Genomic DNA, 25,322 nt, shown 5'->3' with positions numbered 1-25,322 from the left:
CGTGGCGGTTCGCGTAAGCGCGCTCGGTGCCGCGGGTGCTGACGCAGCCGCCCGAAGGAGACGCGGGCGCCATGGAGGCGAAGGCGGCGGAGCTCCGGCTCTGTGACAGCCTCATCCTCTGGGTGAGTGGCCGGTGCCGCGGCCTCGCTGCCCCGGGGGGGCCTCCGGGAGCGGCGGTAGTGGTGGGGGGATCCTGTTGGAGCGGAGTGACCTGGACGGAGAGCGGCTCCTCCCGTCAGAGCCCGGGGCTGTTGCCGGGGGCCTGCCCGGGGAGCAGTCCCTCAGTGGGGCTCCTGCCCGGTACGAGCGGGCGGTAGCCAGCGGCGGTTTGGGCACAGGAACCGGGCCTGGTTGCTGGGATGGGGCCTAAGTGTGAACCGAGGGTGTTCACATTCGGTCAGACGTTCTCTTGAAGTGTAGATGTGGGCGTTTGAATACCAAGTGGTGGTTTTCCAGCTGTGGCTTCAGTGTGGAAACTGCTCAGTAATTAACAATAATAGTAAATGTGTGTAATTAATTTGAATAGAGTTGACAGGAGCAGAAACCTCAGAGCACCTGATACCAGCTTTCAGCTGGTTAAGGCATTTATTAGGCACAGCACACCTAAACGCGTGGTGTTCCCTGTGCAAGAAGTATATATTTAGATTCACAAGCTTATTTATATGGGAAGACCTTTAACATCATAGAATCACAGAATGGTTTGGGTTCACTTAGTTCCAACCCCCTGCCACAGGCAGGGACACCTTCCACTAGAGCAGGTGGCTCCAAGCCCCTGTGTCCAACCTGGCCTTGAACACTGCCAGGGATGGGGCAGCCACAGCTTCTCTGGGCACCCTTGTGCCAGTGCCTCAAGATCATAAAGTCCAACTGTATGTAGAATCCTAGTATCACAGGATTGGAAAGGACCTTGAAAGTGGGCTATCTACAGTCTCTCTGCCATGGTTAGGAACACCTTCCACTAGATGGGTTTCTTCTGCTTCCTAGTTTGCAGTTTTGGTCTTGAAGATGCAATACCTTCTGTTGAGAGTGAGCTGCACTAAATAGAACTTCTGGAAGAAATCGTGGCAGGGAAGGCCACAGTTACCTGATGTGAAGAGTTTCTTTAGAAATGGCAGGTGTTTTGCCTGTGTGAATTGTAAACTGGAGAAGGGAGTGTTTTAGAAGCACTGTGGACATCTTTGAATGAAATTGGCAAAAGTGATAGCAACAGCTACTAGAACAGTAGTTCCTTTTACTTTCTACATGACAGTACAGAAGTTGTAACTAGTTGATGTCAGTACTGTCACTGAAAACCAGTTCTCTCCATTATTTCCCTTCATCTGTTTTCCTTTTAGTGATCTGTTTTGCTGACCCTTCAGGCCTTGTTTTATGTTTACCTCTCTGGATATCTTCTGTCATTTGATCTATGTGTACTTTGGTTTGGGGTTTTTTTGACTCTTTAACTTTGTATTTTTCTTTCAGTAGTCAGCTAAGAGTAACTGTGTCAGGAATAAATGTATCCTCACAGTGCATAGCTGAAATGACATTATAGATCATGAAAGGAATTCTAATGGAGCTTTAGCCTTAAACTGTAAGAGCTCTGTGTAGTGGCATTAGTGGAAATGAATATTCAACTCTGTGTGCTCAGGTTTTCTGTAAAACACTCCTCAGATGCATTTGCAGATGCATGTTTTTAGATCTAACACCCTATTTCTTGGACCTAGTTTACAACTTAGAAACTGTTTGTTAACACTAAGATTGTTTCAAACATCCTTTCAGCTTGAATTTCAGTTTGAATAATAGGGGAAATAAAAGGTCTGGGGAGGCAGGAATGAAGTGCTATATATCAGAAGAGAAATGGGTTCTGCAACTGTGGTTCTAAAGTTTTCTTGGTGTAGCTACTGTTTTAGTATAGTGAAGACATGCTCATGATTTTCTGTGTTCTGCTGAAAGATCTTGTGGTTTATTTATGTATTTAATTTTGGCAAATTCCATATTAGAAAACATACTTTGTCCAGAGAAGAAAGAGAAAATCAGATAAAACTGTTATTTATTGGTCCTGCAACACAGATGTCATTAAAGTTTGAGGATATTACAGGAAAAAAAACATAGTGTAGTTAGGTTAAATTATAGGTGAAATGTACATGAGGTTCCAAGGAAAACTGATGTAAGTAGTACCTACTAAGATTGAACTTACAAGTCTGTTGCAGAAACAATTTTCTAAGTTAGAAAGGTGAACTTCGTTAGGATATGTGATGTAAACCTGAGTATTTTCTGCCTCTGGGTAGGAATGAAGCAGTAGGCCTAATGGTGCAGTAGAATATTCTGTATTTATGTGCTGTTACATAGGCATTTACTGTAATAGGGAAAAAGTTGGTTGAATGTTTGGTTGGTACTGGGCTGCTCTGAGGCTGATTCTGTCTTTGTCTCCGAACTAGAAATACATGGTCACATCTTAAGCAGAAAGCTTCCACAATAGATGTACGGTTGCTTGGCACTGGCAGCATTGGTAATGTTAAATTTGCCCAGTGGCTGGGTTATTTTATTAATGTTCTGGCATTAAGAATGGGAATGTTTATTATTACTTTAAATTCTCTTTGACTGACTCTATAAAACTTCTCTCCCTCGTGTGTATAATCTGGGTATAAAATTGAGAATGTCAGCTCCACATTGTCTGGATTAAATTGAGGGCATACCTTCCCAAGAGGTTGATTTCTGCTGGGTAGCACTCTTTGTTTCATGTACAGCTCTTTGGTGGTAGAGCCTTCAACAGACCCAGAGAAAAGGCATTAAGTGCTACATCTACAAACTTGAATTTTCAGATGATTATTGGAAGCGTGACAGCTGTGTCTGAGAGAAAAATACTTGCTTCTCTTGTAGCAGCAAGTGGCAGGCTGTATTTAAGCTAAATTCATGAAATGGTTTTCAGTGTGAGTAGCAGTATGTCCTTGAAGCTATATTTAGTAAAACTAATCAAGTTTGGGGGGAAAAAAAAGAGTACTGCTACAGTTGTGAAGTCTGTGACTGCTTCTGCCAGCCTTTTCCCCATGCCTACTATGTTCATTAGTTTTGCATGTATAGTAGAAACCTGTCTTGAGGAAACGATTGGGCTGGCACAGGGTTTGGAGAACCCATAATTAATGTGTCTACTCTCATATTATTTCTAGGTGCTTAAGTAACTTCTAAATATACAGAGAAACTAAGATTCTCAGCCCTGCTTTTTGCTTAATTAGCTGTTTCTATTCTGGGAGATACCAGCATACATAAAGCAGTGTCACAGGGCTTCGTAAGGCCTTGTTTACCTGCTCTGGCAGGCTTGGGCGAAATGGCAGTACCTGTACTTAGCAGTTTCTTTGGTTTCCAGGGAGGTATTTCCAAATGGCAGCTTCATAATCCTGTGCCATGAAACTGTGCTCAGTCTTGACTTGTAAGCTTTCATGCCTGTTCTTGTGTTGGCATTAAGGCTGCTATAGTATTAGAAACCAGTGCTGTCAATCACAGCTGCTTCAGTCTGTATTGTTGTACTTAATCTTTTATGTAACCTAGCAGGGATTATGGACTTCTCACCTGCTGTAATACAGGATTTATAAAACGCTTTTAAAATTTAATAACCAAATTATGAAAAACCCCTTGCTTTGCGTATTTTTGTCTTATTGGATTTAGTAGACTCTTTTTGAAGCAAGCAAACAAATATTCAGAGTCTGTGGTCACTTTTATAAACACAAATGGGACACCAACTGCCTCAAATTCTTATTCCTGGACACTGTGCTTTTCCACCACACTAGCGTAAGTAGCTCCAACCCAAACCATTCTATGATTTCCCCAACACACTTGAGGTTGTTCACCAGTGACCTCTGAGGAAGCTTAAGTTTCACAGGATGCTTGAGAAAGCCCTTTCACAAATGGACATATAGGAAACATAGTAAATTTAAGAAGTCAGTTTTCACAGTGGACAAATATTATAAGGATCTATTCTTTCTTCCATTCTATTCCTCATAAACATCTTTTAGTAGTGTTAATAGCAAATTTTGTCCTATTTGTTTTATTCATCATGGTAAGGAAGGCTGAGCTTAAAAGAATTTGTTGATGAACTCTTACTTCCCTGAGTAGCTGTGTGATGAACTGACTGATGTGTGTGGAAACAGCTTTCTTGCCTGGAATAGTTCTGAGTTGATTGGGTTTTGGAGGGAATAAAATATTGCAATTATAACAGCTAATTGTAATAGCTAATTCTGTCAAAATATTAGGTATAACCTTGGGGATAGCTTAAAAAAAAAAGAGACAATACCCAAAATGAAGAAATATGATTCACTTGAGGTAATCACATCCTGCAGATCTTAAATGTAGGGAAAACAGAAAACTAAGAGGAAAAAATGTTTGTGCTTCTGGGAAGTATGGAAGAGCTTTTATGTGAGAGCTGGCTGAATAGATAAGGACTGTTGGTCCTGGGAAAGGCAGTGGGAGGAGATGGGGATGGGTATGGAGGAGAGGTTGATACAGATTTGAGCTCCTGGAGAAGGCAAGAAGAGTCTGTTCACTATGTGCACAAGAGGTGGGGAGAAGAGGCAAAGCTAATAGGTGACAAGCTCTCACAAGAGGGGATATCCTGCAGATTGTCTGGATGTTGAGTTTGTGACTGCAAAAAGTGCCTCAGCCACATTCATGGAAGAAAACTTCATTGGGAACTATTAAACAGCAATGTAGTGTCTGTGCTCTGGGGGTTCTCCAAGACACAGATTTCTGGAGCCTCATGGATTGTTTTGAGAGTTTGGAGTCACTTTCTACAGTCTGTGGAGTGATCCGAGGACCTGGGTACCTCAATGTTGTAATGCTTTATACATGAAGCAGTCCAAATTGAAGGCAAAAATGAGCAGGGTGGCAGAAGAGCCGCCCATCAATGTGTGATAAGCTAGTATTATACATCAGGTTGATGATGGGGCTCTTGTGTATAGAGCTGTCTGCTGGGTGATTGTTGCAGTGCTCTGTAAGGGCATAGACATGTTGAAAGTATTCATGGCATTTGTGCTGCAAAACACTCCTGCTGTTAGATTTTGTTCTTTAATATGGGAGTTGCATCTTGTTTGTACCAGTCCTACTACAAAGGGTCTTCAGTTGTACTTGTGCCTGGAAGCACCAGTTAGAATACAAAGATTGCATTCAACAATTCATATAGATCAGGCAATTTACTATAAAATGCTTCCATGTATAATCTGGTTTTGTAATGGAGGAGAAGGAAAACTGGGACTTTGTTGCTTAATCTTTAGACAGATATATGTAGGTTGGGTAAAACTGCATCCAGCCCTGTGTTCAAACACTAGGTACTGTGATGCTTAGAAAATAACAAGGTGATGGTGGAAATACCAGGAATAAGATATGAGTAAAATATAACTGGGAGAAGATAAGTATCTTCATATTATAGTGAAGTTTCTTGGGTTTATAGCAGTATTTTAAAGTTGCATATTTAAATAAGAACATGTTTAGAGTAATTTGGAATCCCGAATTGCAGGGAAATATCTTGCCAGCTTGCAGAACTTGAAGTGGTTCAGTCTTTTTGAGTTATCTTCATATCCTTAAAGTGTACAGCAGACAACTGTTGGGTTTTCTTTTTTTCACTACTTTGTTCAATTTTCCCCCTTCCATTCTTAACTCCCCAGATAATTTCAGGGGTCTCTATTGTTGTCATGACTTCTATTACAAAATGTTTGGAATAAAAGACTGGATAGTTTCCCCCCACTCAACTTTCACCCCTTGTTGTGATCCTATTTTATGTTTAGATAGTTATATGTCCAGAACTAAGCAGTGTAATAAGATTTGAAAGATGGATAAACATTACTTTAGTTTCCCAAGTTAGTATTCCATAATTTGATTTACAATAAAAGTGAAAAACCGGAGTGTGGTTGTACTAACTTTTTAAGCTCCTGTTCAGAAGAACTGAGATATGATTGGGACGGCTTAAAAACTGTACAGTTCAAAAAGCATTTTGGCTGCTTTAAGTGGAGAAACATCTTGCTAAATACTTGTGCTTTAAAGATGAAAAGGAAAATGGTAACTGATTTCCTGTCCTTCTGTCTCCAGAGTAAGAAATGCAATGTTTTTCCCTGTTTTAGTTGCAGACATTCAACACTGCTGCACCTTGCAGAGATGTTAAGGACTTGACTAACGGGGTTGCCATGGCGCAGGTACTTCACCAAATGTAAGTTGATACTGGAGAAGAGGTATTTAATTTCTCGAGGGTTCTGTGTTTGCCATCCTCAGTTTTTAAGCAGGCAGAACCTTAGGGGGGACATTTTACAGGAGAAGATAAAATATACCTTTGTATTGTTTTGGGGATGGTATCATACTTGAATGTGACAGAGTATCTCCTCATCGCCTTCTCCATTCTGATACTGTAGTATTAAATTCATACTTAAGGGTAATTGGGCAGGAATGAGAGGACCTTTCTCACTTTTTCCATCAAAACTCTTTCCATGGATATCAATTCTTCAGGCAATATGTTTCACTTTATGAGGAACTAAAAGTTCAAAAGATGTCTTTGTGCTCTCTTCCTTTGGGAATGCTCAGTTGATTTAGTTTTAAGTTCTAGGATTTATATAACTGTGTGGAAAAAAAAACAGATTCTGAAACATCAATGGCAATTTTATTATTAAAGAATTAATCGTTTGCTAATCAAAATAATTCCTATTTTATTGGTGTGATGACAAAGGGTACTGGGTTGAGTGACATACTAGGTGTGGAAGTTATATTTCCTTCAGAGGGCTGTAACACAGATATCATGCTACTAGTCATTGCTGCAGGTTTATTGTTGTTGGTTTAGATAATAAAGAAGTCTGAATTACTATCTCGTGTTCAAACTGTATTTTAAATTACTAAGAAATTACTTGATCACCACCATCCCCCCGAAAAACCTCAAACCCAAATAATACATAAAAAACACCCCCAAACCAACAAAACCCCAAACCCATAAACCTCACCCTGTATATTTGAAAAGGTTTTAAGTGTGCTGAGTAAAGACAGAGCTCACCCTTTTCCTGGGAATAGCAAAAATTGATTTAGGATTACTTAGTGAAGATTCACTGAGCAATGTGTGTGGTATAAGGCTGCTACAGGTTTTGGGCATACTTCTTTACAACCACACTGGTTGATATGCTAGTGGGGATAATAATTGGGTATAATACGCTGGTGCTTTGAGACTAGTGAATAAGCAATATGGTGTGAAAAGATATTGCTAGATATACTGTGATCGTATCGTGCTGCAGCTCAGTGTGTGTTAACACTTCCCTTAGCAACTCATCTCTGTTTATTCTGGCAAAGTGAATATAATTCTGCCCAAGGGAACCAGTAACACACAAAAAGATTGAATGCCAGTAGCTTAAACCAGGGTTTTTCTTAATAAGCACCTTTGACAAACTGTGGCAAATACTGGAAAATGGAAATGTATGAGAGTAGGTATCAAATGTAACATCAGCAGTAGTCAAAAGAGGACATTTCTTTACGTCCTGATGATCACTTTGTCAGGTATAAAAATTTAGCATGACAAAGGCCTTGTGTTTCTAGCTGTAGCTAGCTCAAGCATGTACAGGAATTACTCTTGCCCTGGAATGTGGTGTCTTAATGCAGCCAGCAGGATTGAAATTGCCTGTGACATAAGTATAATTTGCAGTCTTGAGGAATTCATGCCTCATTAGACACCATAGTCAAACAGTTGATGATTTAATGCTGGGAATCTGATATTTATATGTGTGCTTATTGACATTTAATAATTTCCTTTTATTTCAGAGATGTCGCTTGGTTTGATGCATCTTGGCTAAATCGCATTAAAGATGATGTCGGTGACAACTGGAGAATAAAGGTATTCAAAACTGAAATTAATGGAAGTTTGTGGGGTTGGACGTGGTGTCTGTCCTGAGAGTATTGAGCAGTCCAGAACCCACAGAATTAAACTCAGACTTTTTAAGGTTATTTCAAATGAACTTGAACTGTCTGTTGATAGTTTAACTGCCTTCCAGCGTTGTTGCACGAGCATTTTTCTTCTGCATTGTTTCTCTTCCCCTGTCATTATAGATTCATATCATAAAGCTGTTATGTGAACTTGTTGTTATAAATTATTATTAAAAGAATTTTAATGAAAGCCTATAACCTTATCTTTCATGTACAACAATTAGGCCAGTAATCTGAAGAAGATACTGCAAGGAATTATGGACTACTATCATGAGGTATGGAAAAAACATATTTTTTTTCTGTTTTTCTAATTATTAAACATTATTATTGTCCTCTTCACCTAGCTTATTTTCTTGGCAAACTAATTTATTTGAAGGACTTTCTTGGCAGAAAGTAAATGAGAATTAACTGGTTAAGTGGGAGGTGTAAGTGAATACAACATTAATTTGGGCAGTTGTATTTTAGATAAGGTTCTTGGAGTATAATCTGGAAACCATGTCTCTGCCATTGTCCAGGTAAATGTCACAAGGACTGAGCTGCAGAATCGTGTTGGCTTTTGTGCACGGATTCATATTTGCTCTTGTCTAATGAAGCTTTAATCCTTTTTTACACAACAGAACAGGTTCAGCAAGCCTAATCTAGGTTTTATGGTACTCACTTGGAAGCTGAGACAGGAGTTACAAATCCTTCTGGACACAGAAAGGATGACAGTTTGTTCTCTCATGCACGATGCATGGGATACCCATAAACAGGTGCTATTTATTGAGGGTTTTTAAACAAATGCTGATTTTTATATGGAGCTTGATTACAGTAATGTAATGGGTATGGTACAGAAAAACTTGCCAGATCATCTTACAGCTCCCTGGTCTCAATTGGGCTTAGTTGTGATATTGAGTGCCAAGCCCTTCTGTATTGCCAGGACAGAGGCGCTCTGACAAAGCCAGAAGCAGAAATTCTTTAGGCTTATGAGGAGCTTTTTGATGGCTTATGGAGAAACTGAATTTGGAAGCATTTTTAATTCCTTTTTTTATTATATTGGTAGAATAAGTTAATTCTCTCATATTTGAAGTTCAGCTCAAAAACTTCCTGCTGTCACTTTTCCCTGTATAAGTGGTCAATTAGCTAAACCCCCAGTTAATTAACTTTCAAAATATGTGGTTTTGCCAGAAGAATTTTATAGAACTCTGATGGAAGTGCGTAACTTCATTACATTAAATAATTGTTAGCTGATTTGCATGTATATATTTTTAATGCTGTCTACTTTAGATGAAATTTAGGCCTATTCAGAGAAAAAACTGAGGTGCTAAGTATGGTTAAGGTCATTGGCTAACAGGGGACTGAATATACATTTCCCTAAAACATATCCACAGTGAGGGATGGAGAAAGAGGTTTGGAATAGTCTTTGTTGGTGCAGGAGAGGCACGGTTTATTACTTGGTGTTTCATGTATGAAGCCACGTAACAAATGATTTAAGAACATCTCCTTTATCTAGGCCTCTTCAGATTTCCTAATCTGTTGCTGTTATCTCTGTAGTCTTTCATAAGCCAGTATATTCAGTTTGTCTCCACGCTTAATGTTTAAGATTTTTTCCTTCCTTAAGTTTTACAGTAACAAACTTATTAATAGACCATTTTGTCTGGATGGCTGAATCTAGGTTTCTTACACACCAGATTTTCATGTGGAGAAGTGGGAGTCTACTTTCTGTCTTCTTTTCTATTATTTTTTAATTTTATTTTTGATTTTCTCCAGTTCTTGGGTCAGCAGATTTCAGAAGAGCTTATTCCAGACTTAAACCAAATATCTGAGAACTCAGATCCCACTGAACTGGGGAGGCTTCTGCAGCTTATTTTAGGCTGTGCAGTCAACTGTGAAAGGAAACAAGGTATGCACTACCCTAACCTGTTCAACAAACAGCAGACTGCCTCAGGTGATTGCTGAAGTGGATGAGATGTAGAAGCTCTTCTTATGTATTAAAAAATCTCTGTTGTTATTCTGTTACGTGCCTGTTCTGAAACTGGAGTTCTCTTGAATTCTGTGGGGAAACTTCTGTGTACAAAAAACTTTGCTCAGGGTAGGTTTAAAAAAATAGTCTGAGATGTCTATGAATTACTCATATTTGTTAAAATATAAACCAAGACCTAAAACTTGCTATTCAAATGCCAATCAATCAAACTAAATTGTATTAGAAATTGCCTTTTGTTTGTCTGCAGAGGCTCAAGACTGTATTAGTTGAGTTTTCTCTCCCCTTATCTGACCTAATGCTTAGTGCTTGAGTGGGTATGGAATCCTCAGCATTATTCTGTTAGTAGAATAGGTGTGATTCTTATGTAGTCTGAAATGACTTTATCAAAGAGTGTTTGGGAAGTCAGCTGTCAGCCTGCACTGGGAGTGAAGATGCCAGCAATTACTTATATATATTACTTATATAGATGAATGTATGAAAAAGAACCATGGAACTACAGATGACTTAAAACCGCCTTGGTGTACTATGCATAGTATTAATTTGTTCATTTAAGAGATTATAATCTTTTACGTTTACCTACCATATTACTGGATAATAATGTTGATGTTTAACACTAGTGCTCTCTATAAAACGAGCACTACCTGTTTTGAAGAAGCTTTATAGAGAATAGTTTCTCCAAGATCTTTCTGCAAACAATATGTCATGTTACTTAAGCCGTTAAGATGAATGTTGTCATGACTCACTACAAATTCTTGTTCACAGAACACATACAAAATATCATGACCCTTGAAGAATCTGTTCAACATGTTGTCATGACTGCCATTCAAGAGGTAATAATTCATAGCCTACAACAACAATCAACATCTATTCGTTGATTTTTGTGAATTATTTATCCAAGCAAAGGTCAGGGAAGAGTGTAAGTACTTCCCTAAATTATCTGGAAGGATCAGGATTAAGAGGCCCCAGACACCAACCCAGGGGTCTTGAATTTAGTCGTGTATGCCCAAACATGCAACTTAGAGAGATGATGAATGCTTAAGATTTCTTGTTTCATACACAAAATGTATCTTGTTACCAGCCATTCATTGTACTGGAGTCAGGTTCTGAAACACCTGTCTCAGTGCTGTAGTTAAGCTGGTTGTAACCATTTGTGAGGCTACATTCTTCTCACAAACCATTCCAGCATCAGATTTACAAGCTTCCAGCTGCATCTCTTCTTCTCACAAACCATTCCAGCATCAGATTTACAAGCTTCCAGCTGCATCTCTTCTGTTCTTGTCATGGTGTGCTCCTCCTGCACTCTTGACTTGTCTGTGGTTGGATCATCTTGATGATCCTGCTCACCGCACAGCTCTACAGTCTGTCTCATCCGTGAGCTTCAGGACTGGGAAGCAGAGTGTGGAAGGAGGCAAAAACTAAATGCTGACTTTGAAGAAAATAGAATGTGTAATTGCACTCTCATCAAGGTAGCAGTGGAGTAGGCAGTAGGCTTTAAAACTTAGATTTAAATTGACTATGTAATCTTTAAAATTCTTAAGTGTCCTATTTGGAGAAATAAATCCATAAACCTCTTGTTTGTTGTATTCTGACAAATCAAACTTTCTCTCTGAAGAAGGTCTAGAAATACTACTGTAATTCTCAAATAAGAAGTAAAGCCCTTTAATTGCTGATGAACATACTGTGTACATCTGTGTACTGGAGATCTGAGAGAGCTATGTGCATGTTTCCAGTGTTTGCTTAATGGCAATTAATGTGACACCAAGTGTGATAACTATAAATTAATTGAGTGAGACCCCATCTTCTGTTTCACTCTATTTTAATTTGACTAGTCAGGAGCAATAACTTCTACAGATCACAGGTTCATCCAGTAAGATGTTAGGGCTAACTTGGTTAATTTGGGGAGGAGGGAGGAGTAGAAACTGTCATCTTATCTAGATTTGTTTACATCCTTAACAAACAATAAGATGTGGGTTTTTTTAGTATTATTAGTCTGTTTTGATGTATTTAAGGGATACAAGGACATGTGGAAAATACAATTGCTACTTAGCAGACAGTGAATTTACAGATACTTAACCTTCTTTTTACTGTGACCTCTTTCTGTAGCTCATGAGCAAGGAAGTAACAGGTCCTTCCACGTGTGATGCATCAGGTGACATGGAGCAACAGGTAACTGGGTTATATTTGTTGCTGTTGTAGTTCAGGCCTGAACAATAAGTTGATATCTTGCCATCCTTTGAATAAAGAGGTGTTGCACATAAACTGAAGTTGTCTTTATGTTTTTAAAAGCAGCTGCCCATAAAGGACCAGCAGCATTTCTATTCTGAGATGAAGGGTGATTGATTTAACAGGCAGGGATTTTGAAATTGTGACAGCATGTACCTGTATTTGCTTTTGTTATGCTTTTAGCCCAAGTTGTTTTGTTGAATCTGGATCTTACTCTGAGTTTCAATAATTCACTTTAGACATGCAGTAGTTATTTTAAATGAAGTTATCCTTATCTAACAGTGCATATAGGTTCATGTGCCAATGTGTGCACCTAAAATCCTTCTTAAACAGTTGTACACACAGTTGAGACAAACTGGAAGCTAGAAATGTGAGTACTTTGGATGTGGGCAGAATGATTGACTATCTTATTTTTTAAAAGCTTAAAAAAGCTCTGGAAGATCTTCAGGAAGCACTAGCAGAAAAAGAAGAGTTGGCACAAAGATGTCAAGAGCTGGATTTACAGGTAAGAAACAGCAGATTGCTTATTTTGCTAATACACAGTGGTGCTGCTGTTAAGATGCAGAAGTTCTGAAGGGCAAAGTGAATTTGAATTTGTTTAGTTATATGAGAATTCTTAGCTGGGGGGGGAGCAGTCCTGTACTCCTGAATGCAATTGCTGGAAATACACTTCAATCAGAAAATTAAGGTGAAGTCCTCTGTCAGCTGTTAACTAAAGGTTGTTAGGTCTGCTAGCTTTATGTTTACCCTTACTAACAAGTATCAAAGCAATGTTATGGTGGCCTTAAAAATTGCCTATTTAATTTTAAGTCACTGCTTCCTCTAGTCTTTCTGAACTGTGTCCAAAATATCCAGTTCATATAATCAGTCATCAGATTTAATCATAGGAAAATGATGCTGTTTTCAATGGGAGTTGATGATGGACCAAAATGTGAGATTTATTTAAAAGTTACTAATTTTTTCTCATCCAGAGTTGAAAGATGGAGGATATTTCAGGAATTAAAAAGAATGGAAACTAACAGCCCCTTGTTAGAGTTTTCAAACTGTACTGATAATAGCCCTACTTCTTTTTCTTGATGGATATAGTAGTTAATGAGGTCACTCTTTAGAGAAAGGAGAGAGAACTTCATAACAAGAAACAGGAACTTGCATTTCAATACCCTTTTCTAAAAAGAAAGGGGGGGGGGGAATCCATTTGTTAGCCCTAAGTCTTTAATGGATATTTCTTTTCCTTTTTTTCTCGAGGCAGTAATAAGGCTTCCTAGTGAAAGCAGAGATCTAAAATTGCTTGTGAGCAGTATTTGCAGGCGAAAATGATTTATCTTAAATGGGGAAGGGGCTTGATTTGACAGCTGAATTCACAGTCGACAGTTGTTAAACTCCAGAAAGTGTGTTCACTGTTCAAAAGCTTTCCCTTCTAGAGGTGCTGGGATAACAGTTTACTCACACTTTCTGCTTCCATTAGGAGTCTTAGACTTAGAGTAGTCCCAGGCTTTCTCCTGTCTCCTACAGACCTCTCTTTTGAGATTTCTCAATGCCAAGTTATAAAGCCAGTTGCTTGTAACATAGCATGGGCCAGGTGAAGGCATGAAAGGTGTTTGAAGGAAAGGTACACAAACACATGAATTAATGGCACCAGAGATTTTTAATACTGTGGTGTGTTTTTAAACTATCTGTTCATAATTTGTGTTGACTTTGACACCAATTCTATTATGTTGAAATAATAGAAAAGAAGACAAGAAAGATAACAGAAAGGGACCGAGAAAAGATGAAGAACTTGCTCTGGGTTGTGCAGTAGTTTGTTTTTTTTTTTTGTTTGTGATTGTTGTGCATGTTTAAGGAGTGGCTGAGCCTTGATCAGGAAGTATTGTGCTGAGCAAGGCTCAGGTATGCCCTTTACTCACAGGTGCTTTGTGTGCATGTATATTGTAAAGTGCCATTTGATATGTAAAAAGGACTGAACCTAAAAGACAGCACCTAGTGAAGTGGGAGATTACTAATTTGGTTTTTACATCTATTTGTCTGATAGACTTTTAAATGATGATCACAAATTGTTTCTTAATATTGCATACTCCAGGTTATATCTGTTGTTTAATAATGTCACCATGATATGTTTTTATTTTATTGATTTGAAGCCGTAATATTGACTGACGCTTCTCATTTAAACTAATTCTTAATAAATTCACTTGTAAGGTCTCAATCTTCCTTGATATTTTCCAAGAGTATAAGAAAGGTAGGTTTTCTTTATGATTCAGGAAAACATAACCCAAAAAGCATATTGTCCCTGTTTAAATGCCAGTTAACTAACACATGCTACATGCTCTTTATGTTTGACAGGATGTTAAATTAACACAGCAGCTTTCACTAGAAAAACTTTGAAGGTTCTATCCTCTTAATCCTTCCCCATTTTATGGCTGTTAATATACTTACTGTTCCAACAAAGTGTTGTATTCTCATTTGCTTAGCTGTGAACACTTTTGATATCAAACCTGTTTGACTGTTGCAAACAAAATGCATGCTCTCTATGAAGCTGCCTAGGTTTTTTGTTGCGTGTGTGCTTACCAGCTTATGGCGCCTGAAACCGCTTCTTGCGCTACCATCCGCTGCTGAGCGCACGGCAGTACTGTGGTAATGTGCTAGCCAGTGCCATCCTGCTTCTTATTGTTAAGCACAAGCAAGATGGAAAGTACCTTTAGACCAGTTTATATTCTATAATTACTTTTTGTATGGCGTCCATGGTATCCTTTTCAATGAAAGTACCAGTCTCTCTCCATATCACGTTGTCTGCCTTTACCATGGTTTGTTACAAAAATTATGTTGTCTTATTATTTTTAGAGAGACATTTCCTTTAGTGCTTCATAACTGTCATACACTAAAGCATCTGTATGCTCAAGTATGCTGTGTAAATTTCATTCTAAAATATCTAAATGCTCAAACCCTTTTCATAAACTAATTTGGTGATGTACTGCTGTCTTGCTTTAGCTTTCTCCAGTTGGACAGGTTGTAAATTGGTGATGCTGTTTTATCTGCACTAGGTGGCTGCCCTCCAGGAGGAAAAAAACAGCTTGATGTCAGAAAATGAGATTATGAATGACAGGCTAGAGCAATTAGATGACTCTCTTGATGATCCAAATACTGTGGTTGCAAAAAAGTATTTTCATGCACAGTTGCAGCTGGAACAACTTCAAGAAGAAAACTTCAGGTATGAAAAGATTTCTCTCAGTCTCTCGCTTGACTTGTCAAATATATCCTGAGAATTTCACGTATGCTTTCAGTGGTTTCCATCTCAGTTTCTTTTGTGATAAAAGCTTCTTGGTACTGTGTGTGTGTATATATATATATATATTTTAAAGACAGTCTTTACCTTTTAAAAAAAAACTTTTTCTTACTGTAGAAAGTATTACTTTGTAATTGCCATATTGTAGCCATTTTACACTTCGAGAAAGGTGATGGATGGCAGAAAATGAGTGCCAAAGTAATTTGTGTGTAAACAAAATCAACCCTAAACCCCTCAAGCCCACCATATCTCTTTACTGTGCTGATTTCTTCTACATATTAGTCTCTCTCCCTGTGATCTGTAGGGGGAGATCAATTTTCATGCAATCCTTTGATACTGATATGGTAAATTTGCAGTGTACAATCCATTATGATTTAAAAGATGGACAATAAAATATTCCATACTTGCAGTATCATTTTCCCATTACTTAAGTCAATAAGCTTCTTTTGTCTTAGTTATTTTTAGCAGTTCTAGCACCAAATGACAAATGTGTGATAATAATGAGTTCTTAACAGAGTTCTCTTTTGATCTGGTAGGCTTGAAGCTGCGAAAGATGATTATCGCGTCCATTGTGAAGACCTAGAAAAACAGTTGATTGAACTGCAGCATAGAAACAATGAACTAACCTCCTTGGCAGAAGAGTCTAGAGCCTTGAAGGATGAAAATGATATTCTTAGGTATGTAATAGGGAGAGCTCCACACACACTAGGAGGATTTAATGGCTGAATTCAAGACTTTGTGTTTGGGCTTTTTTTCTGAGGTATTACTTCTGCAGGTCTTATCTGCATGAGGCTTAAAATGTTGGGAAAAGTGCCCTTTGACAAAGCAGAGGTGGAGTGCGGGCTTTCAGGTATAGCCTCTATTGTTTGCATAAGGAAAGCAACTTGGAATTTTTCTGTGAAGCAGGATGGATAAGTACAGGAATTACTATTTTTGTGGGATGGAAGGTTGAAGCTCCAAAGAATTAAGACATTTTTAGGGGCGTGTGTGTGCATTTCTATTAAGAGGACATTTTTGTTGGCAACAAGCTGCCTTTTCTGATGTAGAAAACCGTATAAGCAGCTAGAATTTTGACATAACTTCTGGTGTCAGCATTCTAGGCTAGATTTAAGTTAGCAAAAGGATTAACAAAATGAAGATGAAATACGCAGTAACCTTGATGAGAATTTAACATTCCAGCTTGTGCAAACCAAATTAAATACCAGACCACCTAAGAACTAGCAAAGGCAAACCATATTGCAAAGGCAGTTCTGCTGTTCATAAAATAACATGAATAAAACGTGGAAAGAAAAGTAGTTTCAGGTGTTTAAGTTATAGTGGTTCTTAAATAACATCTGAAACATCTTAAGTAGATTTTTTCCATAATTTTCTTGTACTAGCTTCTAGTGATATGATATGAAAGGATTAAACACAGATACTAAATTTGTGTATTTATGATCCAAATATTTTCTTACCACATAGATTTTTGTCAGTGATCAACTGGTGATTTTTGGCCGTATCAGCTCATCATAATTTGCATAGTGCAATTACATTCTAATTATGTATAACTGTACAACAAGAGCATCATCTGTGTGTGTTTTCCGTACCAGGGGCCAGTGCTTTGAGATGACTACCTAGCATGGGATGTTGTGCATTTACATTGCCCTCCACAGAATTCCCTGGAGATATTTGACCTACTAACTCTTGCATGTACTTCTGGCATACAACTGTTAGTCTGACTCCCACTTGAAACCTTGTGGTGATCTCAATGTTTATAAGCAATCTTTGCGTAATGCCAGTTTGCTTCAATTATGCTTTTAAAAATAAAGCAGTAAGATTTAACTCTGCTGTTAAGCATGTTTTATAGCATCGTAGAATCGGCTACGTTGGGAAAGACCTTTAGGATCATCAAGTGCAACCTTTACCCCAGAAAATCTCTCTTTTTGAGAATGGCTTGAATGTGCACAACAGCAGAATTTGACTTTTTTAATCTTTTGAAGAAACATGCTCTCCTAATTCCTGTTTCTACTTTAAGGGCTACTGCAGACAAGGCAAGTAAGCTGGAATCAACTGTTGAGGTGTACCGTAAAAAGCTGCAGGATCTGAATGACTTCCGCAGACAAGTCAAATCCCTGCAGGAAACCAACATGATGTACATGCACAATACTGTCAGTCTGGAGGATGAACTGAAGAAAGCCAATGCAGCACGTGCCCAATTAGAAACCTACAAAAGACAGGTAAGGCTGCATCTATACTTAAGTTGTTGCTTTTTCCTCAGATAGTCATCTTACCCAAATAAAGTTATTTTAATTGTGTTTCAATAAAAAAAAATGAAACAGCTTCATTTAACAGTCCATGGGCTTAGCCTGTGTTGTCCCTTTTAAATCTCTTATTTGTCTCTGGCATTTACTTGCTGTTTTCCTCTTATTTATTAAACTAGCCACCCTAACTGTAGTTGCCCTCTCAAACGATTGGTTGTCTATGGTTTGCGGGCTTTTCCTCTCTGCTTTAACTGAGGTAGTTTCTGTGTCTGGGAGGTCACTTGTCTGCAGTATTCTTAACTTGCTTCATGGAAATCTGTTTTAAACTGTAGAAGCTTAATTTTGGTTTCACTTAATTCAGTAGTAATTAAGAGATGCAGGAGTTAACTACTTAAAAAAACAACCAAACAAAATAACATAAGTGAAACACCCCCAAAACCACAGCCCCCATCCTATCTCTGTCCCTCTGAGCTTGGAGGACCAGATGTTTGAACTGGGCAGGAGTGAAGGTTTTAACATAGCTTTTAAAGGTAGCATCTTGCAACATTCATGTTCTGAATAAATACACACTTACTTTTAATAAAAAGGTCCAGGAGCTTCATAACAAGCTGTCTGAAGAATCAAAAAGAGCTGATAAGTTTGCATTTGAAATGAAGAGACTTGAAGAAAAACATGAAGCTTTAATCAAAGAGAAGGAGGTAAGTCTCTCTTGAATGAGCACTTATTTGAATACCTAATAAATTTCTGAAATGCTCTGCTTGAGGAAGACCTTCCCAGAAGTAGTGCTACCATAAAAATACATGTATTAAACATAATTGCATGAAAAAACACATGAAACATGTCTTAAAATGTGTGTGTGTCAGTACTATTCCTGATTAATGTTGTTTGGTCTTAAAGTGGTGCACTATGACTTAATCCCACCTCCAATTTATCACCTTAGAGACTGATAGTACAGTGTGATGCATTAAAAGAAACAAATGAAGAGCTCCGGTACTCACAGATGCAGCAGGATCACCTGAGTCAAACAGGTATTGCTTATTTCTCAGAGGCTTGTTTATATATATTTGTGATTGCTTTAAGTTTGTTAAATTAAACTTCCTGTGCAATTTCAGGTGGAACTCATGTTAAAAGCCATGAGAATCTTGCTGCTGAAATTCTGCCAGTGGAATATAGGTAAGGCAAAAAGGTTGAGGTTAGGATTTGCATGGATAATGTTGCTGCCATGAAAGTTCAGTATTATCAGCAACATGACTCATTTCCCACTTCCCGCTTTCTTTCCATGATTCTTCTTTGGACCTCCAGGTAGCTGTTAGTAATTATTTCCCCATACTATAATTACTTTGCATTCTTTCTTAAAAGCATATGAGATTGCTGTATATAAACTTGGCTTAAAGCATCCTCTCTAAGGAGCAGAACAATTCCTATTTTGCCACTGGCAGACAGACTAAATAAATAATACACAGCAACTAAGACCATCAAAAAGCTGGCTACCACTGCTTTTGAAGTCTGTCAGAATGAAACATAAAGGTACAATAAAACCTGGGTTTGTTGTGACATAATTTAAAACTTTGTTCATGTATTTCATGAAACGATTGTGATGTTTGAAAATCATAAGTTACCCTTAAATAAAAAATTGCAGTTAGCCCAACTATATTGTTAAGCAGAACTCGTTTTGCTCACTTTAAGGTTGGGGGAATGAAAAGGAGTGTAATCTGCTACTCTTAGTTACCTTTTTCTTAACTAACAGTGGCTTCTTTTGTTGTTGTTTCTTGATTCAGAGAAATGTTTATTCGGCTGCAGCATGAAAATAAGATGCTCCTATTAAAACAGGAGGGATCAGAAAATGAACGTATTACAGAGCTCCAGGAACAGCTGGAGCAAAAGCATCGGACAGTGAATGAGCTAGAAACTGAGAAAAGGTGATGTGTGAAACAGCATCTTAAAATAAACCTTAAATTGAAAGAAGGCAGATTTAGATAAGGTATTAGGAAAAATTCTTTGCTGTGAGGGTAGTGAGACACTGGCAGAGGGTGCCCAGAGAAGCTGTGTCTGCCCCATCCCTGTCAGTGCTCAAAGCCAGGCTGGTTGTGGCTTTGAGAAACCTGTTCTAGTGAAAGATGTCCCTCCCTATGCAGAGGATTGGAACTGTATGAGTTTTAAGGTCCCATCTAACCCAAACCTCTCTGTGATTCTATGAAAATGTATCAAAAAGTGATTTCTGGACCTTCAGAGTGGCACTTTGCAGGAAGACAAATTATCCTTTTTCTTTCACCCATGTAACTATTAATGAAGGGTTGAGAAGCAAACAAGGAAATAGCTTTAATGCGGTGGTGTAGAATGTGGTAGAGCTATGTGTAGTGCACTCTGAAGAGAGTGCTGTTCATTGGATGCTCTTAGCTCTGAATGGTAGACCAAGAATGGATGTAAGCTCTTATTTCTAGAACTTCAAACTAACCATGTTGTAACATTGGGTTATGGTCTGAATTTCTCTATCAGTTAGTTAATATTGAAAGCAGTTTCCTAGTTTGAGAATTTTAGGTAATTAAGTTTTAAGAAGACTTAAAGAGATTCTGAGTCTTTCATTATAAAATGTTTATAAAGCTACCATGTGTGTGTTTGCAGTCAGTTTCTTTGTGGCTTAGGTCCTGCTGGGTAGACTCTGAAAAATTATAATCCAGACATGAGACAACAATATCTCTGCTGTGATCTTGTAGATGGATAATAACCGTCTTTTCTTCCTAACAGGCTAAATGAAGAGCGTATTGGAGGGTTACAGCAACAGATTGAAGATCTGCAAAAGACTTTACAGGAGCAGGGATCCAAGACTGAAGGAGTAAGTGAATGTTCTGGCTTGACCTTGAAGACATCTTGCCAGTTTTGTTTAAAAAGTTTCAATGTAACATCAAGTATGAGAATTCACAAGACCCCCGCACCAACTGCATTTCAGTTGAAAAGCTTATGTGTTAGGTGATTCCTTCCCCAGACCTACTTTGAGGAACTGTAGCTCTTCTACCTTCTCTTCACTTTTAGAAATCTAGTTTTGTCCTTAAATAGTCGTATAGTGAGAAGGATGTTTTAAAGAAAAAAGGTGCTGGAATTGGTATCTGTGCAGTCAAAAAGTTTGAATGCAGTTACAGAAATACATGAAAAATGCAGTTTTCTCAGGATTTAGTTGGTTTTGCTTTTTTAGGTGTGCTAAGTATTCTTGGCTGATTTGTGAGAGCCCTTCAGCATTGCATGGTATGAAATACTGAAATATAACAGAATTTTAACTCTTTCCTTTTGCAGTCTAGCAACCTCAAGCAGAAGTTGGCCGCACATATGTAAGTAAGGCACATGCATCTCTTATAGCTTATTTATATGAAGCAATTTAACTGTTGTAGCACAGAAACTACCTAAGTCTTTGTAGGGATGTCTTGTTTTTCTAACCCACTGATGTGAGAATCTTTCATGTAGTGAGTTAAGTATTAACATTCTGGTTTTGTGTACTCTGATCATGATAATCTTGTAATGCTAGTATCCAGTTCACTATCTCTTCATCAGCAATACTATTTTAACTGTTCTGATTCTACAACAGACTCCTAGAAACATCACTCTTACTGGACTCAAAATATATTTAATTCTTCTGAAATATTTCCATCCTTTCTACAGGTGTAGTTCCTGCGAAGTAGATGCTGGAGGGGTTTTTGTTGGTTTGCTTTTTTGTTTCTAATTTTATGTAAATGATACTCAATTCAGAGTCACAACTTTTATGGTTCTTCAAAAATACATACTACTATTTCTATTTAAACTTTTTTGAGTTTAAAATAGTTCTTTAGATACTTTCACCGCCAAGTTTTGGCTTTCAGCTTGTAACACTGTGCATGGAGTTACTCCTGAGTTTAATCCTCAGCCTACCCTCCCATTTGTAGGGAAAAGCTAAATGAAGTTCATGATGAATTACAGAAGAAAGAGGCTGATCTTGCAGAGCTCCAGCCTGATGTTAGTCAGAACCGTAAGTTGTTTTGTGTGGCTTTGGAGTGTTTCTTATAAGACTATGTTAAGTTTCTTTTGACATGATTTCCACAGTCACTGAGCTCTGGGATACTTGTCTCGATAAAGCTCTCTGCTACAGCATAGCTTTAAATCTGAAATGGGCCTGGGGAGAGGTTCATGGGGACTTAGTTTTGTTGAACAGTACTCTGCAAAATGGGAACCTAGGGTCAAGTAGGACCTGATGGTCTGAAATAAAAACCTTATAGACTGAAACAAAAACTTGGGAAATCATGTAGTCACTAGAAAGTTTATTTGGGGTGGTTAAATCAAAATCAAAACACAGAAGTCTTAAAAGTACTATATCTGGTTTTATTTATGTGTCTTTTGTTGATAATTTCTGTCAATAGCTCAGAAGATTGGAGAGCTGGAAGCAGCTTTGCGTAAAAAGGATGAAGATATGAAAGCGATGGAAGAAAGATACAAAATGTACCTAGAGAAAGCAAGAAATGTGAGCAGCATATTTCTGAGCATACACATTCTTCCCTCATAAATTGTTATACAGGTTGAGTCCTCTGCCCTCCAATTCCCAATTGAAATTAGTAGCTACATGTTGAGTTTTTAGTCAAACTACTAAACTGCCAGTCAGTTAAGTGTATGAGGATGATGTTTAAACTACAGCATAAGAGGCATTAATATTTATCCCTTTGTACCTTTTGGTATCTTTTTGTTGTACAGTTTTAACAGCCTGGTTTTCACCATAATTACCTGACTAATGCTCAGTCTGTTTTCATGTTTTTACGGTGAGCGAGTGAGATGCAGAGCTGCTGAGAATCAAACCTGACTTGTAATGCTTTTGTTTTGCCTTGTGCAGGTGATAAAAACCTTAGACCCCAAGTTAAATCCAGCATCAGCAGAAATTATGTCACTGAAAAAACAGATAATGGAGAAAGACAAAAAAATTGAAGCACTGGAGGTAAAAGTTTATATACTTAATAATAACTCCTGACTTGTTCTGCTGTCTGTGATATTAGACACTCAAGTTACTGTTTCCTAATGATCCAGTACCATTCAGTGCTGCATCCAGTTAGAAACTGAACAGACCATCAAACTTAGAGATTTTTAGTTTGGCTTAATCAACTTCGTATCATAGTATAAGCCTGTCACAGCAGTTTACTTTTCAATAGTGTTTTCCAGTGTACAACTGAAACACTAATATTCTTCCTAAAGCCCCTGTAAGTGAAATACTTTCTAAGACTAACAGTTTTTCTGTGTTCATGGTAACTTGTATGGAGCTGCAGAGTCTGATCTTTTTCAGTAGTAATACAGCTTAGTTTGTGTGAAGGACTAGAGATTCAAGCAGTAGATTGTTTAAATTACTAGACCCCTGATATCAGTTCTGGAGTTCTTAAAACTATATAGCAGAGTAAAACCTGTTAATTCAGTAAAATCTGCTTGGCTGAAATCCTGATTGGTGATAGTAGTCCAAGTACCAAAGAAAATTGCATTCAGTTTTATAGCAGTATTGATGGGACTGATTAGAATAGTTACCTGAGCAAATACAAAATTCCTCAGCACAAGTTAGTAGGCTGAAAGGTCTGACTTCATAAATGCTGTGGCCCCAGATTTCTTCTATGTGTTTCTACTGGTTACATATGCTATGTATTAACAATTCGGTGACATAAAAAAATATTCAGCCACTATAAAGATATCTTGTCTTTTGACTTTCAGGTAAAAGAAATAATAAATAATAAATCATACGTATTATTTTTCTGATACACCCTAGATTTCCATGTATTCTCACATATACACACCACCTTCAAAGTATGTTTCCAACTTGAACTGCAACTTGTGTAAAAAATAGCCTCCGCTTGAAGTAGTCTGTAACTTCTCTCCTAGTCATTTGTGGAAGTATCTTTATTTACACTTTCTAAGTCTTGTAGGTTTTTTGCATATTTAAGCTTTTCTGCTGCATGTGTTTATTTCATTCAATGGACTGCAATAATTTTATTCAACTAATTTTTGTGTTTTGATTGAGATTGTCTTCTCTATTGTCTCCTTGCAGGCTGAATACAAACTTGCTAAGTTACGTGATTATGAGGAGAAACTAATTGTAACTGCATGGTATAACAAGGTGGGTTGAAAGTCTGTTTGGTATCTCAGAAATCAGAAAACCACATTTTGCTAAATGTGACAGCTAAATCTTACATCACATCTAGTATTTTTTTCTTTCTAGGAGTATTATAACAATCAACTAGTTTGTAAAATGTTTTCTGCTTGTCTTCTGTGCTTTGGAACAGAACACCTAAAATTTAGCATAGGCTGTGACTTCCTTTTTAGTTATGTACTACTTGCTGCCACAGGCTTCCATATGTATTCAGCAGACAAAATTCCTCAATATTTAATGGCATTTGTTTTTGAAGTAATATTTACTGTTGAAGTTTCTGAGCTTAAGACAAAGGGAGGCTATGGCTCAAGACGTTTCCGGACTCCTGCTTTAGATGCTCAGTGTTTTTAGCACAGTGTTTGTGAAATAAAGCTAGAGGCATTTTCTCATACTGCAGCAGTGTTGCAAAGGTTGTTAGCATGTTTGATGTTAAGATTGCTGTGAAAAGGACTGGAGAAAGTTGTTTGTCTTCACATGTTTAAATAGAAGTTCATGGCCAAAGACTGGAATGGGAAATTAAAAAAGCAAAGCTTAAATAAATAGCTTAATAAAGGAACAACTTTACAATAAGCTAAAATGAACACATTGTATATGCATGTGAATGAATCTTTCTTTCTTCAGCCTTGGTTTGTACCTTTTATGCAGCAATTCTGTGTGTATACTAAGCAAGCATGAGCTCTGTGTATGAAAAATGGCCAATAAAGGTTGTTTAACTTATTTGCAGAGCATAACTCTTCAGAAGCTAGGTATGGAAGCAAGACTGGTTGGCAGTAGTGGTGCCTGCAGAGACGGTCCCGGACGCTCATTTCTAGCTCAACAACGTCATGTCACCAATACCAGAAGGAATATCACTGTTAAAGTACAAGGTGCAACATCTGATTAAACCACAAGGACCATGAGGAAAACTATGCTAAAGTGTCCTTAAATGTTTTATAGCTTCCACTCTTAACTACTTGATGAAATAAGAGGTTAGAATGGTGGGCAGCTGTGAATTCAACATCAAAACCTAGCAAGAAGTCTGAGTCAGTCAGTGGTGTGTCTAGAAAGTAGCAAATAGATTTCCAAGAGTAGACTTAATAGCTGCAGTATGTATTTACAAGCACAACTTAAAGATTTATATTTGCTTTCAGAATATATTGTAAATACAAAATTTGGCACTATATATTTAAAACTTTATCTAATGTGTTTGGGCTAGAAAGTTCACTTTTTGTACGATGTTATGCAAAAGCATTCTTCAGGAAACTGGCAATATAGGGCATTTTCACTGAGGTCTTCGAAAAATAAAAGATTGGTACCAGGTTTTGAAGAAAAGTTTTTTTAGAATACAAAGTACAGTGATTTTAAAAGCAAGGAAAATACTTGCATTTAATAGAAAAAGAAAAAAGGTGAAGTATCAGTTGACTTGTTACGTAGCAGAAGGCAGGATTTGTTTTGTCATCTCAGGTGAGAAGCAGAATTACAAAGTTTACGTAGAAAAGATTAAGTTTGTGCATATATACGTTCAGGAAAACCTGTCTTGAAGATGTTGAATTCCCTAAAGCCAAATAAGCTGTCTTTTCCTGT

The 25,322-nt window shown here is 37.7% G+C and overlaps 1 protein-coding gene across 2 annotated transcripts; it reads left to right on the top strand.

Annotated features, from left to right (window-relative positions):
* The first annotated feature begins 12 nt into the window (after positions 1-12).
* HOOK1 (hook microtubule tethering protein 1) lies at positions 13-25,322 on the top strand. Of its 2 annotated transcripts, XM_005151166.3 has the most exons (22): positions 13-122; positions 6,087-6,172; positions 7,756-7,828; positions 8,142-8,192; positions 9,667-9,799; positions 10,643-10,710; positions 11,984-12,046; positions 12,525-12,608; positions 15,139-15,305; positions 15,917-16,057; positions 17,395-17,596; positions 18,208-18,318; positions 18,561-18,648; positions 18,733-18,793; positions 19,399-19,539; positions 20,366-20,453; positions 20,909-20,943; positions 21,532-21,614; positions 22,003-22,103; positions 22,467-22,568; positions 23,658-23,726; positions 24,484-25,322. In XM_005151166.3, the coding sequence occupies exons 1-22, from the start codon at positions 72-74 to the stop codon at positions 24,640-24,642; spliced, it is 2,157 nt and encodes a 718-aa protein (XP_005151223.1). In that variant the 5' UTR covers positions 13-71; the 3' UTR covers positions 24,643-25,322. The 2 variants fall into 2 exon arrangements, with proteins under 2 accessions (XP_005151223.1, XP_033919853.1); XM_034063962.1 differs by lacking the exon at positions 13-122 and having other exon boundaries at positions 6,095-6,158; positions 24,484-24,740.

Source organism: Melopsittacus undulatus, chromosome 6 (assembly GCF_012275295.1).
Source record: "Melopsittacus undulatus isolate bMelUnd1 chromosome 6, bMelUnd1.mat.Z, whole genome shotgun sequence".
Lineage (NCBI taxonomy): Eukaryota > Metazoa > Chordata > Aves > Psittaciformes > Psittaculidae > Melopsittacus > Melopsittacus undulatus.
Note: the sequence above shows the minus strand (reverse complement) of the source record. Positions and strands in the feature narration are given on the sequence as shown.

Bases quoted from the DNA above. Each gene is read 5' to 3' on its own strand.
- HOOK1 (XM_005151166.3), top strand. From the start codon at position 72: ATGGAGGCGAAGGCGGCGGAGCTCCGGCTCTGTGACAGCCTCATCCTC. The intron at 12,047-12,524 runs GTAACTGGGTTA...ATTTTTTAAAAG, and splicing joins CAGGTGACATGGAGCAACAG to CTTAAAAAAGCTCTGGAAGA. The intron at 19,540-20,365 runs GTGATGTGTGAA...TCTTCCTAACAG, and splicing joins GAGCTAGAAACTGAGAAAAG to GCTAAATGAAGAGCGTATTG.